This window comes from Talpa occidentalis, unplaced genomic scaffold, assembly GCF_014898055.3.
Source record: "Talpa occidentalis isolate TD23 unplaced genomic scaffold, MPIMG_talOcc4v2.1 talOcc4.14, whole genome shotgun sequence".
Classification (NCBI taxonomy): domain Eukaryota; kingdom Metazoa; phylum Chordata; class Mammalia; order Eulipotyphla; family Talpidae; genus Talpa; species Talpa occidentalis.
This window is the reverse complement of record NW_023601433.1, coordinates 75,967,104-75,987,197: the sequence shown is the minus strand read 5'-3', so window position 1 is coordinate 75,987,197 and position 20,094 is coordinate 75,967,104. Positions and strand designations below refer to the sequence as shown.

At 46.9% G+C, this 20,094-nt stretch overlaps 1 protein-coding gene across 6 annotated transcripts in view; it reads right to left on the bottom strand.

Moving 5' to 3' along the window:
• OSBP2 (oxysterol binding protein 2) overlaps window positions 1-20,094 on the bottom strand; it is a 119,206-nt gene that overhangs the window by 88,427 nt on the left and 10,685 nt on the right. For 2 of the 6 annotated variants that reach the window (XM_037510898.2, XM_037510901.2), the window contains exon 2: window positions 18,739-18,854. In XM_037510898.2, the coding sequence (XP_037366795.1) occupies window positions 18,739-18,842 (104 nt within the window). In that variant the 5' untranslated portion in view covers window positions 18,843-18,854. Of the gene's footprint in view, window positions 1-6,987; window positions 7,109-17,482; window positions 18,112-18,738; window positions 18,855-18,931; window positions 19,107-20,094 lie in introns of those variants that run through there. The other 4 variants (XM_037510896.2, XM_037510897.2, XM_054695253.1 and 1 more) reach the window with 3 other exon arrangements.

Genomic DNA, 20,094 nt, shown 5'->3' with positions numbered 1-20,094 from the left:
CCACAGACACATTCTTGTCTCTGGAAAGGACATTAATCAGAACTTAGATGCCTGTAACAGTTAATGCAGCACTTCCTATGCCATATAGCTTGTGATTAACTGAACTAGGAAATATCTAGAGCACAAGCTCAGAGTCCCTCACCACCCCCTTGGTTCCCGCTCTTGGTGCTCCATCTAGCCTGAGTTACCCCTCCACTTCTTGATTTAGAAGAGATGACAAATCTCAGAGTATGAGGTCTGGCTTCCTGAGTGGTCACCAAGAGGCTGGATTATACAGTCCATTAGTTGGAAGAGTTAGAGCCTCAGTAGTTTTTGGTTCTTCAACTCAGACGAAGGGGTTGCTGTTAGGATCCTTCCAGAATCTAAGAAACAAGCTTGGTTTATTTGTCCTAACTACCATACCCTAAGGGCTTATCTGAGTATATTTCAATTAGATGGCCAGCTAAGATGTGTTAAGAAAGGCAAAAGGGTCATCTCCCTGTTGCAGATGCAGAGGCTGAGGCCCAGAGATGTGGGCATTTCACTGGAGGTCCCAAAGGGAACTGCATCACTAACTAGAACCAGGCCCACCCTCATCCCCCACCAACCACAGCCTTGCCTTGGACCCTAGACAGATTCACATGTGTACTATCAAAAGTCATTAAAGTTGGCCGGTGCCATTCAAAAACACTCAACATTGTAAATGTCTGAAATATTCTATCAGACAGAAGTATCTACGGTGCACTTTTGACTCTGGAGATGAAACTGTCGCTATGAGATGTGACACCATTTCGTTTTGCTTCTGGCCTCATTCTTTGCCATTTAAAGTTTCCCTTGAGAAATGTTAAATAAATGCTGCTACAAATTCTACAGGAAGGAAATTTCTAATGTAATATTTAGAAATAAAGGAGACTCAGGGGTCATTCTCTTGATACTGAAATTCATGCCACTACATTTTTATACAAACAGAGGTTGACAGTAATTTATAAAGCATAATAAATTTACCAGTACAACTTGCAGCTAGATAGCACTTCACCTCTTAAGAGAGACTGTTACAAACATGACTTTTAATCCTCATAAGGGCCAATAAAGTAGGCAAAGCAGACATTAATTCATTTAGCAAATATTTATCAAGTATATTCTATATGGCTGGCATCTGGAGGAGGGAGTAGTTGCCTCGTTTTACAGTCAAGCAAGGGAAAGAGGTCAAGAAAAGGTAAATCATGTGCTCCAGGTCATAGAATTGGTAAACAACAAAGCCAAAACTGGAACAAGTTTTTTTCTGCCACCAGCAAGGGGCTCTTTCCATGGAAAATGCTGGAATATCCACCCAGAAGAAATGCTTTGCTACTTGGCCATTGTGATTACTACTTGCAACCTAGAACATAAGTTCCATGAGACACGGACCTGCCCTGTTTCTCCCTTCCAGCTCTAATCTGGCACTCAGTGAGATCTTAGAGATGATGAGCTGGCTGAGTGGATTCACGTGTAAGTATTACACAAGCAGCAGAGCAAATCCAGGGAGTTGATTTAGTCCTAGCCTCCATCCAATAACAAGCAAAAACGAAAACACTGATACAGTTTAAACATGTATGTATAGGAAATTTTTAAGACAATTATACTATAACTAGGAGAAGGTAAAGGAACTTGAAGGCAGGTAAAGTTTCTATATTTCACTAAAAACAATGAAATATCACCAGCAGAAGCAGTAGATTATAAGTTGTGTATATGTTTATGTGTGTGCATATATATATTACATATGTAATACATAAACCATTGAAAAAACATTATCCAAAGAGACATACTCAAAACACTAGACAATGACTAAACAGTTACCATGTTTATGTAATTCCAACTCCAGATAAGACCCAAGAGAAATCAAAACATAAGTCCACACAAAAACTTGTACATTAATGTTTGTAACAACATTATACATATAACTAAAAAGTAGAAATGGCCCAACTATCCATCAATGGATTAAATGGACCAAAAAATTTTTGTTATATTTATATAATGGAATAATATTCATAGAATGGAATATTATTCAGTCATAAAAAGGAATTAAGTAATGATATAAGCTACAACTTGGATGGCCCTTAAGCATTAGGCTAAGAACATATAATGCTGTGATTTACAAAAATTATATATTTGTGTACCAAAAAGTAAAGAGGTATTCAAAGAGTGATGGGTGATATCATAAAGCCACAGGAACCAGTTTAAAAGAACGCCTCTTAGCCAAGGTGGGGACAATTTGAGCATAAAAAAAAAAAAAAGATAGCTATAAAAAAGAATCCATTGGCTAAGATAAAAATCCATGAGTTAATACTAATATAAACAAATAAAAAGCTCTCATTTGCATTACAAAGCTACTAATAAATGTAGAAGACATGATGGCAGTCATCAAAGTTAATAACTGATTCAAGGAAGAAACACTGAAGAATGCAGAAACCAGTGAGTGGAGGTTTGCTAAGGAACAGGGTTTTAATAGGCGTAAAGTATCTTTCCCAATGATAATTACATTTATTTATTAATTAATAATGGTAACATTTATTAGTTTTACAGTGAAGCTATCTGACAAACATCATCATAAGTAAATGGTGAAAGTCACATCACGCATAATAGGACAAATGGACATCACATGCTTCTTGATAGCATGCATTGGGAAGGACACAGTAGTGCAGCCTGTGGTTATTCCTGACCAAATGCAGGACCTGTATCTAAATATAAGAAAACACTAGGAATCCCAAGTTGTGTCACTGAATGATTAGACCTAAATAAAAGCTATCTGGGATTGGCTTCATTAAGTGAGAGTGAGGAGGCCACAGGCTGACTGAGGGTGAGACTTGTCATACTACGTGATGGGGACACGGGATCATTGTATGAACATCTCAACTTTTGTATGTGTTTGAAAATTTCCACAATGAAAAATAAAATCTGGGGCCTCCCTGGTAGGGCAGGGGTTAAAGTGTCAGTGCTATCAAGTTATCACCAGCCACAGAAGCATGAGTTCAATCCCTGGCCAGGCAGCGACCCACATGGCGCAGCAGACCTCTCCTGTCTCACCCACTGTTACTCTCAGCAGTGTATTTAAGTGGATCCACCTGTTCTGCTCCCCACTCTGTCTCTGGTGAATCCTCTCACCCTCCCACCCAGTACCTCTGGCCTACACCCCAGTTCTTGTATACACAAATAAATAAAAATAAATCTCAAAAAAAAGAAAAAGAAAATCCATCAGTAGTGCATTTTAAACTCTTCCCTGTGTGCAGTGATGAGCAACAGTGGAGCTGAGTGAGCTCAGTGACCAAGGGGCCTTTGAGAGCCCCGGAAGCCACCAGGGGACTGAGGCACGAGCTGAGGGTCTAAGGAGGAGAAGAGAGATGAGACCTTGTCCCTGGGGCACTGGACTGGATCTATTTCCAGTGCAGTTGTAGGCCTGTAAACCCACATTCTTCCTACATAGAACAATTCAGTGTACTGAAACAGGTTTTGTTTTGTTTTTTTTTTTTAAGTCATCACACAATCTCTGTTGCTGCAGCCATAGTTCGTTCACAGGATGTTACAACAATTTAAAGACTTTTACAAGTGGTGGGTTTGCTTAAAAATGCAGAGGCATCAAAACATACCCCCCAAAATATTACACTAAGCAAAGTAGATTCCAAGAAAGAAAATCAGCTACCAAGTGAAAGATGGAAATGCCACAAATTAGAGGTCAGTTAAGGAAACCAGAGCTCCAGTCGAAATTTAACACACCAAAGGAAATTACAAACTTAAATACATGGATTGCAGCCCCCTCAGATCTGATAGTGACACATGTAATTTATTCAGGAATTCTCCTCCTTCCCTTCAGAGTCTCCAGTGTTATACACGCCGACGTTAATATTAGAGGAATAATCTTACGTAAAGTGACTCCCACCAAGCTTCTTCAATCAAGGCAGAAATGGCGTCAGGGTCTCAAAGAGAGACTTCCATGTACATGTTCTATTCATAATTGTCAAGAGGTGGAGGCTACCCAAGTCTCCGTTAGTAGATAAACGGATAAACAAAATGTGGTCTAGCCATACAGTGGGATATTATTCAATCTTATAAAAAGGAAATTCTGGGCCTCCCTGGTAGTGCAGCGGGTTGAGCACTGCAATGTGCAGCTGTCCGCAGCCTCTGCAGCCAGGTTCGATTCCCGGCTGGCCAGGGAGATTCGCACATGGCGTGGCAGACCTCTCCTGTTGCGCCCACTGCTCCCCTCAGCGGTGAATTTTGGTCATCTGTCCATTCTGGTGAATCCTCTCACCCTCCCGCGCCTCTGGTCTGTACCCCAGCTCTTGTATAAAGATAAATAAATATTTAAAAAAAATAAAAAGGAAATCCTGTCACTACTACAACATGAATAAACCTTGAGGTCATTATGCTAAGAGAAATAAGTCAGTCACAAACCCTGTATCATTCCATCTTTATGAAGTGTTTAAAGTAGTTGAATTCATAGAAACAGGCAGTAGAATGGGGGGAGACAGGAGGAACGAGGGAGCTGTTTAATGAGTTCCAGATTTGCAAGATGAAAAAATCTGAAGGTCTGTGTCACAACAATGTAAATATATTTTACAGGACCGAATTCTGCATTTTTAAATAGTTAAGGTGATAAATTTTGTTATGTATTTTTAATCTTATTTTAAAAGATACACTATGGATTAATGACCAAAGAAGGCAGTGGAGGGAGGGAGCTTTATTTTTCCAGTATCTTTACAGCCTAGAGGATATAAAAATCCAAAAATGGCTAGACCCTGATTATTAAGGACATGACTTTATATATATATGATTTGATGGAAACATCTTAATATAATACTTAAATATTAGACAGGGCCTCCCCTGGTGGCACAGTGGTTGAGCACTGGGCTGCGAAGCTGCCCACAGCCTCTGCAGCGCCAGTTCAATCCCCAGAGAGGGTCCCACATCGTGCGCAGACCTCTCCTGCTGCCCGCTGCTCCCTCAGCAGTGTATTTCGTCAGTCTGCCTGTTCTGTTCCCCACTCTGGCTCTGGTGAATTCTCTTACCCTCCAGTGCTTCTGACTATACCCAGTGCTTGTATAAATAAATAAATCTTTTAAAAACAAAAGGATTTAAATAAATAAATAAAAAATTGGACAGTTTGGGACAGAGAAAGAAATACTGGGACCCAGTAATACTGTTCTTCCTAGAGGGTATTTTCATGTGTTTCTCTCACTTTTATCCAGTAGCTAGACAACCAGAACCTTAAAACAGGCAAAAGGTAAATTAGATGACCCTCTAACTCAAACATTTATTTTCATAGCTTTGGGGAGGGAAAGCGGTTCTTGACTGTGTAGTACCTAAGAACAGCTACTCTGCACTCCCCTTGGCTGGGGCTTGAATCTGGCTATGCTACTTACTAGTTGTGAAAGAGCAAGTCTTTTTCACCTCTCCAACCCACTTCTCCATTTGTAAAACAGGAACAATAATAATAGCAAGTCTTTTTCACCTCTCCAGACCCACTTCTCCATTTGTAAAACAGGAACAATAATAATAGGTCCTTTCATTGCTAAGGTGTATGCAGAGGATGAAATTAAATCACCCATCTAAGTGCTTAGGACAGGGCCTGGCACATTAAATACAAGTGTTACTATGGTAAATAAAGTCCTCTGAAGATACATATTCAACACTATATTTTTGATAGTTTCTGAAGAGGCAAGAAAGGGCTACCTATTTAGTAGCAGATACTATGTGAGACTGGCCTAGTCCTTCTCTTGGAAATAGATTTCAATATAAAATACAGATGCAAAAAAAAAAAAAAATCCTGAACTAAATTATATAGTACAAGGGAAAAAATTAAGGAGGTCCGGTTAAATGTAAATTCTAGATAAATAATTTTTAGTCTAAGTGTCTTCCAAATATTGCATGGAATGCAAATATATTGAGATTTTATTTTTCTATACTGAAATCCATTTGATTGTTATCTGAAATTCGAATTTAACTGGGTATCCTATATTTTTGTGTTAAACCTAACAAGCGCATTGGCCACTCGGTGACCTGGGTAGTCATTTTTAACCCAGACCCAAATCTCAGACTCCATGGATTGATCCAAAGTTGACAGTTGACTCAAACAGTATCAATCAAATGTTCCTTCATAGAAATTGGGTTCAGGAAGAGCTTGGCAGCCTCTTTAGGTAGGACCTGTAAGCCATGAACTCAGGAGCTGTGAACAGCAGTTCTCTGACTCATGGCCCAAGGCGCAAAGAGAGAACAAAACAACAGAGAAGAAAATGGGCAGAGAAGGGGACCTCCTCTTAGGGCCATAATTAACAGCGGGAGGTACAGGTGTGGCAGAAGGAGCATGGGCCCAGCTAGCTCTCCACCCCTGTGTCATCCTGGATAACCCATTTAACGTCCCAAGCCTCACTTTTCTCAGCTCAGTACAGGAGAATTTGGAAAAAAAAAAAAAAGTGTTGCATGAGATAATGAATGTAAAAAGCTTAGAGTATAACAACCATTCAGTGGGGCTACAGAACCAGTTTGAAGGGCCCGTGACCCTGGATTTCTGTCTGTCATTCTGGGGCGAAGCCACAAGAAATGGCTATTACAACCTCTCTTCCCTGGAATCAGACAGATGCTGGATATACTAATTGGGGGACACCCCACCCCCCTCCAACATGGGCTACCAAATCTGTCAGCATGAGCTACCAGACTGCTTGAAGCTGGGGTTTCGCAGGAAGCCTTCTTAACAGTACAGGAAACACTGACTTTCTCTATACTTGCTGAAAATATCTGTTGGTCCTGACTGAGGTAAAAACCAAGGGCTCCTTTCTTCCCTCACAGCCCAACATCCAACCCCAATTCAGGGCCTGCCACAGCGACAGTACTTGGGACACAAGCTTCTGGGTGAGTTAGTGAAAGAATAGAAAGATGGGGTCATGTCAACAAAGACTCCAAGATTCATCCCGTATGTTGGAAGGGGAAGGCCTGCGACATGTTAGGTCTTACCCAAAGCAACTATGCTTTCTGTACCTTGGCTTCCCCATCTGTAAAATGGGGGCGCTCGGGCCAACTCTAGTTCCCCTCACAGGGCTGCTGACTGGAGGCGAGAGAAAGTGTGGGAAGGCAGCTGGTGGACTACACAGGTCCGGACCTGTAGGAAACGTAAACATATAAGCTCTGGCAGCTCTCCTGCCTGCCTGTGACGACGCGGGTGTTTCTCTTACCAACCTTTCCCTTTGCAAAACAGGAGCAGCGGCTCCTCCCAAGGCTGCCGCCTGTGTCTATGCAGGCGTCTCTTTTAACAAACCTGTCCCTTTCGGGGGCAGCTGTCTGCCCACTTGTGTCTTTGCAAGTGTCCTCTGCTTTCCTTTTAATAAACCTGCCCTTTTGGATATTATATATATATATATATATATATATATATATATATATATATATATATAAACTCTGCACTGTTCTACTCCTAACCAGTTGGCTTTCTTTTCTTTCCATGCGAAACATAGAAGGGTGAAAAAGGACGCTGGGGTTCTTTAGCAGGGACACCTTGACCTCTCAGAGCAGCTGTCTACAATCTTTCTTAATATTTTTTAAAGGACACCACTAGCAAACATCCATCAGGACCCCTTTTTCCAGGGCAAACAAGGACGCTGGGAAGGCTCAAGTATGTTTCATCGCCACAAGCTGGGCTCTGTGCCTTCCGGCTGGCGTACAGCTCCAGGGCATACAGATACCTTCCTCCATTCTCCACCAGCTCCAGCGGCGCCCACCCACAGCAGTGGTTCAGGCTGCGTGTGGGGTTTTTACAACACACAAAAATGATGAAAATTTTTCATCACCAGGGGCCTCCCTGGTGGCGCAGGCAGTTGAGCGCCGCACTGTGAAGCTGTCCGCTGCCTCTGCAGTGCGGGTTCGATCCCGGCCGGCCAGCAAGAATCCCACATAGCGAAGCAGACCTCTCCTGTTTTGCCCGCTGCTCCCCTCAGCAGTGTATTTCTTCAGTCTGCCTGTTCTGTTCCCCGCTCTGTCTCTGGTGAGTCCTCTCACCCCCCACATCTCTGGCCTGTACCCCAGCTCTTGTATGCATAATAAATCTTGGGGGGGGAAAAAGATGAAAATGACAAAGCGTGTTTTCTATAAAACAACTTCACTGATATGTGATTCTTCACAGATGTGTGAAGAATCATTATGCCCAGCAACCCCGGGAACACTCCAGTGAGATGAGGCCGTGCTCTGGTGGAAAGAGGGATGTCGCAGTCTAGTTGGGGGAGACTGACCAACACCACTAACAGAGGTTCAGGGCCCAGTGACAGAGTTGACAGAAGGGCGTCCAGAGGGTATGTCCCGTCCACCACAGGGAACGCGGGCAGGCCCAGCGCGTATTGTTATAGCAGGGGCAGGGCTCTGTTGGGCGAGGGGGTGGCGGGTACAAGCTCCACAGGGGAAGACTAAAGGCATGTGGTATGCAGATGGAGGAAAATAGGCAAATTGGGCGAAAGAAGGGCCAAGGCCATGGGGAAGGAGAGATGAGAGAGGCAGGGCTCTGGCTGGGTAGGACCCAGGGAAGTCGCATGCTATAATTTTAGGAAGACAGCGCCCACTGCTGTTTCAGAGGACAACACAATCTGGTGGTTTCCCGTGCCAGCTTGGCAATGCCATCTGCCCTCTGCATGCTTTATGGGCAGTGGCCCAGGATGCAGATCAAACGACATGCCAAGGTTGTTATACTGGCATCTAATATACAAAGCTGTGGCTGAGCGTGTAATGAGGTGCCGGAGGAGCGAAGCTAAGTGCTCAGACTCTGAGAACTCTTAAAAACAGAAACAGACGCTGGAAAGAGTCGCACGTGAAAGAAAAAAGCAGGCAGCTCCGGCATAATCCAAGACTCATCGACAGCTCGCTTCGTGTGTAAGACTGCAAAAGGAGCCTCTTAAAGCCACATCTCGCTGGGGTGACTGGATGTGACTCACCACACATCACATTGCCAATTTCAATCCCGTGCAGGTGTTTCTTCCCATGAGTCATCATTCAGTGCAGTCACCCAGGAACTGGGCCCATTTCTTCCACCTTTCTTTCCCCTTGGGAGAAGCAGATCTAAACCTTGGTTTAAGGGACCTCACTTCCTTCTCACAGACCTGTCTTTCCCTGCTGACATAGTTTGCCAACTACATCCCAGAGAAGTGATGGCGCCAAGTATGTGAATCCCCAGTTCCGTGGGAGCTGCTCCCCCTGGTAATTCCCCCACCTACTGGCCTCTTCCTGCAAGGCCAGGACTCCTGCAGACTTCTGCCACCTTCTCCACCCAGTGGTTTGAAGATGCTACCCAGGTCTGTCTCCCACACTGCTTTGTTCATTGTTGGCTCTTAATAAATGACATAATCATAACCCCTGGTAGCGCAGGTGTTAAAGTCTCAGTGCTATCAAGCGATAGCCAGCCACTGTGGCATGAGTTCAATCCCTGCCAGGGAGCTGACCCACATGGCACAGCAGAACTCTCCTGTCTTACCCGCTGCTCCCCTCAGCAGTGGATTTCAGTGGATCTGCCTGTTCTGTTCCCCACTCTGTCTCTGGTGAATCCTCTTAACTCCTATACCTCTAGCCTGTATTCCAGTTCTTGTATACATAAATAAAAATAAATCTTTTTTAAAAATAAAATAAAATGGGCAGTTATTTAAAATAAATAAATAAACAAATGACACAACCAGAAGTGGTGTGTGTTTGCTGTAACACCCTTCCTGGAGAAGGCACACAGGTAAGTAACAGCCGATGAATTCACACTGGACATTCTACCAAAGACACAAAAGTACCTGTGGAGAAAGGAGGTCCGTGTGGCAAGAGACAAGGTCCAAGCACCCAGGTCATACATAAAGCCTGAGTCATCAAGACCTTGGGAAAGATCCAGATTACAAGTATCTGTGAGTGACAAAGGGGCAACTGAGTAGCTGGAGGCTCCACAGTGCAGGCTCTCAGCACATGGAACAGCAGACCCCATGGTGTGCTAGACAGCCTGGGAGACTGGCACGTGCCTCCCCTGAGAGAGGAAACAGGGGTCGCACCCTGCCACTCAAAGCCAAAAGCAGGTGTTAAGGTGTGAGGTTCCTTGAACCAGAGGGAGTGCCAGCCCTTACCCCTGACTGACATCACTAAAGCCTGCAGAAAGAAGGTCAGGTCTCTGCAGAAAAGAACTCACACAGCAGGACTGAGATTACTCATCCTTTGAAAGGTATGAGTCCAAGCTTGTCCTTGGCTGGCATCTGGGAGCTTAGATTTGGAGAGGGCTCCCCCCACCCAACTGGTAAGGGTGGTTACTGCACCTGAAATTCTTGTATATAAACAATGCAGTCTGTGCTGAACACCTGCGTTCCTTCTGGGAGTCTGGACTTTGGGTAAATGCCAGGCAGAGAAGGACCAGCCCTCAGTGCGAACCCTGGGCTCTGAATCTTTAACAAGCGCCCTGGGTGGGGAACATTTCACACATTCCTGCTGGGGGAATGAGTGTGTCCTGTTTGACTCCAAGGACGGGAACTTGAGCTGGTGCCTGCTTGTCCCACCACATTCTTCTTCCCCTTGCTGGTCGTGCTTTGCCTCCTTTTGCTGTAATAAAGCACAACTGTGAGCACAACTCAATGCCAAGTCCTGTGAGGCCTCCCAGCTCATCCTTGGACCCAGGCTTAGTTCTAAAACCCTGACACAGAGACCCAGAGAGGAGCCACCAGGAAGGGAGGTGGGCGGACACCTTAGAGAGGGCTGAATCAAAGGCTGTTTGAGTCCCGGCTCTGTCCCTGGGCTCCCAGTTCTTCCTGTTTATAGGAGGACGACAGGCCTGCACGCCTCACCAAGTCTGTGAACGGGAAATTACTCTACACCCGCAGGCTACCTACAGCGGCGAGGGCTCATTATCTAAGTGGCTCTGACATTCTAGGATGGAAGCCTTACCTCTGACCCATGGCCTGCTTCCCATAGGGTCTTGTGTGTGTAACACAAGCAAGGGCACACATGAAGCTAATCAAAAGATCTGTGCAGTCATGAAAAGTTCTTTGAAAAGCTTATCTTTGCTCCCCTTCCCTCCAGCCCCTGCCTCACTTTACAAAGTGTATCATGTCAGGTGTATACAGCCCACAAGCACAAATACTTGCAACTAGGGCCGCAGAAACAGGCTACTGGTTCACCAAGGAAACTATTCCAACACATTCAAATCCGTCAACAAAATATATCCAGGTAATTCACATTTTATAACTGTTGCTTTTCTGCCACTCCTGGCTTAAGTGACAATCTCCAATTTATCTTCCCAATTTTATTTCAATGAAGTTTTTGAAACTGAAACAAATTAAGAAAAAGTCAAGTTTAGTATTGTAGGGAAAATGGAGTAAGACAGGCTTTTTCCCGCCTCCCACCACCAGCCTCTTGGCCACCACTTGCAGACTTGCTTTCCTCCAGGGTACATTGCCTGGGTGCACTATCGTGTTGGTGCAAAAAGCGTTTGGAAGTGTGAGCATGGGGCACACATGGATACCCAGGGCAAGAGGCATGCGCACGGGGCATGCACAACTATAATTGCAGACACCTGGGTTAAAAATCCAGCAAGCACAGGGTGTGAGAACCTATAAATAGGGACACCCCAGGAGAGATCATTAAGCAAAAGGGAGACTGAGAGAGAGAATGCCAGAGAGAAGCCAGAGAGAGGGAGAGACACACGGCCGGGGGAGCTCAGTTGCTGCCTGCCTCCCAGCTTCCCCTGCCTCCCCCATGCCTGCCTCCCAGCTTGCTGGTCTGCCTGTACCTAGTCCCTGAACTCAGCATTAAACACCTGTCAGATCTACCAAGGGCCCCAAGACTCTTCCATCTGCCCGAATCCACAATGAAGGTGCCCATTCTGCTCTTGGTTCGCCCCTACAAGAATGACTACACTCGGCTTCCTGAGATCTCGCAAAATAGCAGGCAATTCTCATTCATTTACTCATCCATTCAGAGTGACCAAGCAAAGTCATTGCCAAACTTGGCCAGGGTACACCTTAGCGAGGGTGCCCACAGACATAACCTGGAAACTCCCAGAGGAGGAAGATGTGGTCCGGGATAAGTCAGGGGCCACCGTGGGTATTTCAAACAGCAGAAACACAACACCGGGAACTACTGACACTGGGGAGTCTCCGTTGAAAAACACTCCTGGGGAAGGGTTGGACACTCCAGGGTGATTGGGTGGGGAGGCGCCGTCCAGGGCAGAGCTGGAGGCTGACCCGTTGACAGAAGGCAAACCGAACCCTGATGCCGCCGTAGGAATGGAGAGGAGGGATGTGAAGAGCGAGACAGGCAAAGACTGGCAGTTCCAACTGATGTGGAGAGGAGTGAGGAGGCAGCCAGCGTGACTCAGAGGTGTTCAGCTATTCATAGAAAGAGGAGAGTCAGGAGGAGGAGCATATTTTGTAAGGAAAATTACAATTCGTGTCACTAGACCTTGCTGGGAACGCTGGCGTCGCGGGCTCCGCTATAGTGCTGCTGGACCCTCAGGGCCAACTCGCAAAATCCTTGCGCTAAACGTTAAGGAAATATACTTCAAACAAATGATCACAAATGACCCACGCGCATGTTCCTCTGAAGCCTCCTTATTGTCTGAGTAGAAAACACTGAGTGGCATTTCAAATTAAAATGGAATAAGGCTGCCTGATGGGATGGAGCCCCTATGGCTTAACCTGCAGACATGCCCTCTCCCCTTCACGTTTTCAAGGATACTTTGCGAGGGGATGGCCTTTTCTATCTCCATCCTTTTGTAACAGGGTGGTCCCCAGGAAAAGGGGGAAGTTCCAGGTTCCCTGCCCCACCCAAAGGAGGGTGGAGTCTCCTCTGACTGAGAAGGGAGGAAGAAGGATGGAGCCAGGAGACCTGGAGGAGGCACATGGGGCAGAGAGACATGTGAAGAAACTGCGCTTGCCTTTTGGTCGTGGACTGGGTGAAACAGATGTGGGTGAGAGACCCGTGGGGAGGATAACAATGGCAGCTTTTATCTTGATTTTGATTTTGCTCTTTTCCTCCCAGACTTGTCTGGTTGTTTCTGATCCTTTTCTGCGGGTCCCCACTGAAAGGTGCTTTAGACTTGTGGCAGGCTTTGGGGCCTTGCTCTGGGCCAATCCTGCTTGGGTGGACTTTTACCCACGAGCGGATGGGTAACTTTGGGTACTTGATTTAGAAACTATATTCTTTTCCTTTCCTGTATTGTTTACTAATTGTATTAAAGTTCCTTTTCATTAAAGTCTCATATGTTTCTGTGTTGATGCGGCAGATGGCAGAACCTATTTAGAGCAGGCCCGTTTGGGGGCTCTGGAGTCCCCCTCTCCCTGCCTTGTAACACTCAGAGCAAACTGACATGGAAAACACAAGCATGCCATGGGCTGTCTCCTTGAGTTGACGTGGCTGGAGGATTGAGTGCTGGATCCATTCTGGTGTACTATGTTCTGTTATTTGGCCACCACCCCAAAATGTTCCAGCTCACCAACTATTCGGGGGTCTTCCTCAGCTGGAAGACTTTCAAAATTCACTTTGACTGGGCTACAACTTCCTTCTTATAGACCCAGACTAATTTCTTTGTGACCTTCCTAGCTAACTGGCTTAGCGTTCCTACCTAGAGATCAGTCAAAACAAAAATTAAAACAAAAGCTTCTGTTTGAAATTGCTTCCTGGAAAAAAATATCATTTATAATGTCACCAAAGCAGCAACTGGCATACAAGACAGACAGGACTTTGCTAGCATGGCTAAAGTGTATGCTGCAGGACACAATGAGGCCAACACCTTTGAAAATTCTGCGTCATTTGTGAATTCTTCCCTAGTATCACATAATTACATATTCCCTATGAGATGAGAACTGGAGATAATTTTTTAATGGAACTCAGAACCTCCCCCCAAAAAATTTCAAGCACAACACCATATTATTGGTGTCAGGACATGTGATCCAGAGCAGCAAGCAGTGACATCAGAGCCTCATCACCTGTATTCATTTGTGTTCCCAGCCCATTGTTGGAAAGAGGTAAAAACCTTTCAACAATTGCTGACACCTTCCAGAAATACTTTCTATACATGACAGTCTTTATCAAGAACATTTTTTATTCCCGATAATGGGAAAGTTGCTAAGCCCAGGTGTTGGCACCATATACTTTCTTCCTCACTTAGAATAATAAAAAAAAAAAAGAATAAGCTAGAACTGTCCAATAAGTTTCTCAAGCAAAATCCAGCTTCTCAGCACTTGCTTGGAAGTACCTGAGGAAGCCTTGCTTAAAGAAAAAATTCAAATCCAAACTCCCACTGTTTTTCTGTGAGGTAAAAATAACGAGGATTGAAATACAGGTTGAGATTACAATGAGACACCCATTTGATTAGCAAAACAATGCTGGAAATACTGCAAAGGCTGTCCATCCACAAAATCTCTTACTCCCTGCAGGTGGGAGCATAATTGATACATCTGTTCTGGAAAACAGTTTAGCATTATGTAAAGTGAACGTGCATATTTTCTACAACCCAGTGGTTTCACCCAAGAGAACACCTGTACATGGAGGTTAGTAGCCACCATCAAGAGGAGAATGGATGGATAAAAAGGTACACTCACATCCTAGACTGTTATAATGCAGGGAAAATAAATCCCAAAAGAATAATTTACTGTATACTATCCTTTATGGAAAAAAAAAGTTTAAAATGGTTGAAATGAAAAGCAAGCTTTTTAATCGCATCTCAATGAGAGAAACCTAAATAAAAAGGGGATGTGGACCAGTATGTGAAATGGTGGGGGGAGCACAAGAAATAATGTGACATACACACTCCAAATGCCAGGTTTCACTTAGTTGTTAGTTTGTCTATTTAATTAGAAAGTGGCCTCTCCAAAAGGGAAGTTAGCAAGAAAAATGGCTGATTCCTTCCCCATCAGCCACAACAACGCAGCAGGGAAACCTGACTCTACATGTCCCCTAGGAAAAGAAGATCATGATTCAAAATTCTTTCCCTCTGTTTTATGCTTCTAAGCACCTGGTTCTCGTCTCTATTCCATCCAGTCAAGCACACTCAGAGAACTGAGAGCTGGGGAGGGGGCCGAGGTGACGCATACACAGCGCTGGATAACCCAGCCTGCAGCAGCATGATTATGAGCGACAGGCCTGGAGGATGCTCAGTCCATAGCTCCAACCAGTGCTCTAAATGGTGGGGTTCAGACAGAATTGGGGACAGGAGAGTGGCATCAAACAACTGAGGTAATAAGAGGCCCCAGGAGACAGACCAGTGTTTTCCAGAAGGCAGAACTGGTATGCAGGGCAAAAGAGTCAATTTTGGCTCTGCCTCAGAAGGACCTTTTCTGCACATGGTGACTTACTCATCTCTCGTGGCATTTATGCCCAGCCCACAAGCTGGGTGTCTCTGGGTAAGACACTGAAGCTTGTTAAACAGGACTCAGCTTCTCTCCCCATAAAACGGGAATGAGGACATCTTTGTGGCGAGCCTCGCAGGGGAGTACAGGGCTGTACAAATGCCAGGAATCATTCATTCCATTCAGGCAAGTTAAGCAATACTTCTACTGACCTTGGAATCTAGAAATATGCAAAAACAAAACTACAGAGCTAGACTATGCAAACACCCACACAAGAAACTTGCTTCTATCCCTCCTCTCCCAGACCAGGATTTGTTCCCACAAGTTTATCAGCAAGCAATACGAAATTTTCTTAGTTATCCTGGAAATCTGCACATTTGAGATTACCTTAAAATGCCAACTGTCTATATACAAGCAAGGTGAGACTGCTTTGTTCTTCCAATGAAAACAAACATGCATGAGGTCAGATTTTACCTCCACTAGAACTAGGCCTTCTTGCGACTCTGGGACCTAATACTCATAAATATTACCCCGGCTCCTACAGATCAGTGGTACCTGATAAAATACAGCATCACTCAGAAATGCCAAACTCAAGGATGAGTGGGCAGTAGGACACATCTGGGACAAGGACAGACTTTGGAGTCTAATAAAAGACCCAGGCTAGAATCTTTCTACATCAACTACTGGGCCAGTGACTTCAAACTAGCTGCATCTCTCTGTCAAACCTCAGAACCCCTCATATGTACAAGACGATCCCAGAACCCCCCTATAGTGTGGTTATGAGGATGAAAGAAATGAGTAAGGTAAAATGGAGTGTGTGGTCCGTAGCCAACAATGTCGTGTTATGTCCCGTGCCTTCAGGAAGACAGAGTGGCACAGCAAACCACTGACGATCCCACACACCTGACAGACCATGGAAGTGAGATAGAAACATTGTTTGGGAAATTTCTGCTCAGCCCACTCAGGGGCACCAAGACACCCTAGGAGAAGGATGCATTAGCAACTCATTAGCTTCTTCCCATCAAGAAGGAAAGACAGTGATTCCCATCTGGGAGTGGGAACCATCATTCAAATTCAGTGGCGCTCCCAAAGTCTCAGGGGCTTCACAGACAACCACCCTCTAGAAGCCATGTTCCCAAAAGTCTGGGAGCACGACGGCAACCTGGAAGGATGCTGCCTGGCTGAGTCAAGTGAGGCAGGGCCCTCCCAATTGCAAAGACAATGGGGCAGAGCTTCTCACACTGATCAGGAACAGCATCACCTGGGGACTTGTTTAGAAAATGCCTAATCCCCAACTCATTGCATCAGACACTCAGTAGCACTTTGTTTCAATAAACACTTCAAGAAATCTGATGCACCCCTCCACCCCTATACCCCGGATTTAAGAATCAATGGTACAGAGTGATCTGGGACCTCAAAGCTTAAATCAACCATTACCAGGAAATATACTGAGAGAATAGTCCATTCCCTTTCAATTACTCCATTCCAGTAAGAATGGAGAGAAAGCCCCTTTCAAATTTTTCAGGAAGAGAGCATTAGCAACCTCACTACCGAACTTCAATTCTGAACCCCCATATTGTTTCTGAAATAAGAAAGGTCACTACGGGATGCTTCCTCTTCCTCCACAGAATGTCCAAATGGGCCCCTGCAGGATGGGAGCTGTGTCTGATACTGCGGGCCTGTTGTACCTAGTCCTAGAGCTGGCAATCAGCGGTTATCAGGAAAAATGGGCACAAACTTAGTGACCCACTGAGGAAGGATCAGGCAGCCCTTTCCATGAGTAGGTCCCAAGGACTGAACAAGATGACTGTCCCCTCAAGCCTTAACACAATAATCTTAGCTCCTAAACCAGAAAGCCTAAAAGATGCCCTAAGTCTGGCTGGCTGCCCCAGATCCCACAACTAGAAAGCCCCAAGGGACTATGAGGCCTCATATTACTCCCTCACTCTACCTCCCACTCACTCCCTAAACCCAAGTTTGCCACTGGTCAAGTCCACAGGGGGCTCCCCTGGCAGGGTCTCAGGCCCCAGTCCTCGGAGGTTGGCCAGAGGTGTCATTTCTCCTGCTTGAGTGCATGTTCCCAGACACCCACAGGTTGGTTGAGTCCTCCAAGCCTGGATGTCCTGTGTCACCATCGCTGCAGCATCATCTGCCTCCAGACCTCAGGACCCCGGGCCGGCACTCCCTACCTGTAGTAAGACAGCAGGCCATTGCTGAGCACAAACCAGCGGCGCTGGTAGCCCTTCAGGTAGTTGGTCCACTTGAGGAGCCAGCCCCTGAAGCTGTCCAGAGGCAGTAGGGCCATCGGGGCAGTGGAGGTCATGGCAGTCATGGACACTGGAACTCCAAGAGATACCTTCTGTCCCGGTCGTGGGGGCTTTGTCTCAGATTTGGTCAAGGGGACGCTCCCCACTGGTGGCGCTGGTGGCTGATCTGATAAGGCCTTGGTGAAGATCCCAGACCCTACACTTGTCCCCAGCTCTTGCCGGGGTGTTGCCCCCGGCCCCAAGGCCAGCGACAGTTCCGGTGCCAGTTTGGACCCCAGTCTTGGCTCAGACTTCTTCTGGGACTCTGGCTCGGATCTTGCCATCAGCTCCGAGACCGGCTCCGGCACCTGTTCCGATCCCGGTTCCCGCTCCGGTCCGGGCACCGGCTGCGGCTGCGGCTTGGGCTCCGGCCGGGAGCCGGGCGTGGAGGCGCTCATGCTGGGCGCCGCCGTGTGGCAGGACAGGCAGGGGACCACCGTGAACAGCGACGAGAGCCCGCGGGCGCGGCCGCCGCAGCCGCTGCCTCGGCACAGAGCGGCCGCTTTCCCCATAGAACCCGTCGACCAGAGCGCGGCCGGGTTCGCGGAGGGGGGTAGTTGGGCGGGGGAGCCCAGGGGCGGGGCCCCGGGAGCCGTCACGAGCCGAGCGCGCGGCGCGAGGCGGGGCGCGCAGGTCCCTCCGCGCCCGGTGCGCCCGGCACCGCCTGTGCCCGCTGGCTGGGTGGGTCTTCCCGGCGCGCGGCCGGAGGGGCTTGGACCCCTTCCCGGTCGTGCGTCGCCAGCGCCCTGCTCAGGGTCTGACCCTCGGAAGGCGCCCTAGAAACACCTGTTGGGGCGAGAGCTTGACGGGCGTGCCAGGCGCAAGGAGGATGCTTCGGGCACCGTCTCCGCCTGCCCCCCAGCCGGTGCCAGGCGCTGGGGGAACAATGATGAATGCTGAGTCCTCCGGCTCCCGGCCCAGCTGTCTGCCAGTCCCTGTCTCGACGCACCCCTCCCTGGTCAGCAAGCGGGGCGGAGACCCATCCCGTCTGCGGTGGGTTCGTTCTGAAACGCTGGCAAGCAGGGGACCCGAGTGGGCAGATGGAGTGCTCAGAAGCCACCATGCGCCCAAAGGACAGGGACCCTGCGGGATGGCGCTAAAGGCCAGGCCGCTTACCGACCCCCAATAGCAACCATTACCTGTCTGGGAATCCGTGGCGACCCCAGTGGGTCGGTGATGCTTCACGGCCGGGTCCAGCTGGCCTCTGCTTCATGCCAGGGCACTCCGCAGCAAGTGGTGACATACTTCAAGGTCTCTAAGGGAATATGGAAAGAACTTTTGTAAGCCGGGTGTTTTAATACAAGGAACACATCTAAAAGTGGAGTTCTTAACTTGAACCTGCTGGATGTCCCTGGGTACTCATGGCTGGTGATCTTCTGGGAAGCTTCAGCTATAGTCTGTGGAGTTTTATGCCTCTCTGCATTTTTCTCGGGAGAAGGTTCAAAGTTTCCATGGGCTTCCCAAAGGAGTCTGATTCCAGAAAGGTTAAGCATCATTGATTTTAAGGAATCTGTTTTAAAGGAAAAAGTTGATGATTGCTACAAATACTTGGAAATTCAGTTTGAAAGGTTGGCTATTGGGCATCTGCCCAGACCTCTCCAGTTGCAGAGAGCTCACTGCAGGCTCTCCTCTGCTCATCCCAAAGTATCCTACTCTCCCTATACCCACAGTCCATTCCTGATCTTTGCTGGTGACAAGACCAGGGGCCAGCCACCCTTCTACAGGAAGTGATAACTGGAGAGCAGGCGGGAAGGCCCTAGAAACAGGAGGTACAGACACTTCCCTAAGCAGAAATCCCTGTCATATTTGCTGGTGACCCAGGGACCCCTTCCTGGTGCTCTGGCCCCTAAATGGTGGTGTTACCTGAAATATTTTGTGGGCTCCAAAATGCAGAGACCTCGCCATCTTGGTCTATCTCATAAATGTAGAGATACTTCTCAAACTTCAGTTTGCTGAATCACCCCAAGGAGAAGTAATTGTAAAGAGTAGTGGGTAGTGGTGGGTAGAGAACTGGGCAACTTGGGAATGGAGTGGAATGTTTGCTTTTCACTTACACCCTTGTGAATGTCTTCACTATGTGGCTTTTAAAAAATAATACTTCAGGGCCTCCCCGGTGGCGCAGCAGTTGAGCGCTGGGTTGCGAAGCTGCCCGCGGCCTCTGCGGCGCAGGTTCGATCCCCGGCTGCTCCCCGGCCACCGGAGGAGGGTCCCACATGGCGCGCAGACCTCTCCTGCCGCCCGCTGCTCCCCTCAGCAGTGTACTTCGGTCCTTCTGCCTGCTCTGCTCCCCGCTCTGGCTCTGGTGAATTCTCTCACCCTCCCGCGTTTCTGACTGTACCCAGTGCTTGTATAAACAAACAAACAAACAAACAAATAAAATACGTGCCTCTTTAAAAAAAAATTTAAAAAAAAAGAAATACATTTAAAAAATAATACTTCAAATCACCTGAGGGAAGTTTATTAGAACTTCAGTTTACCCTCTCTATCTCCCTAGG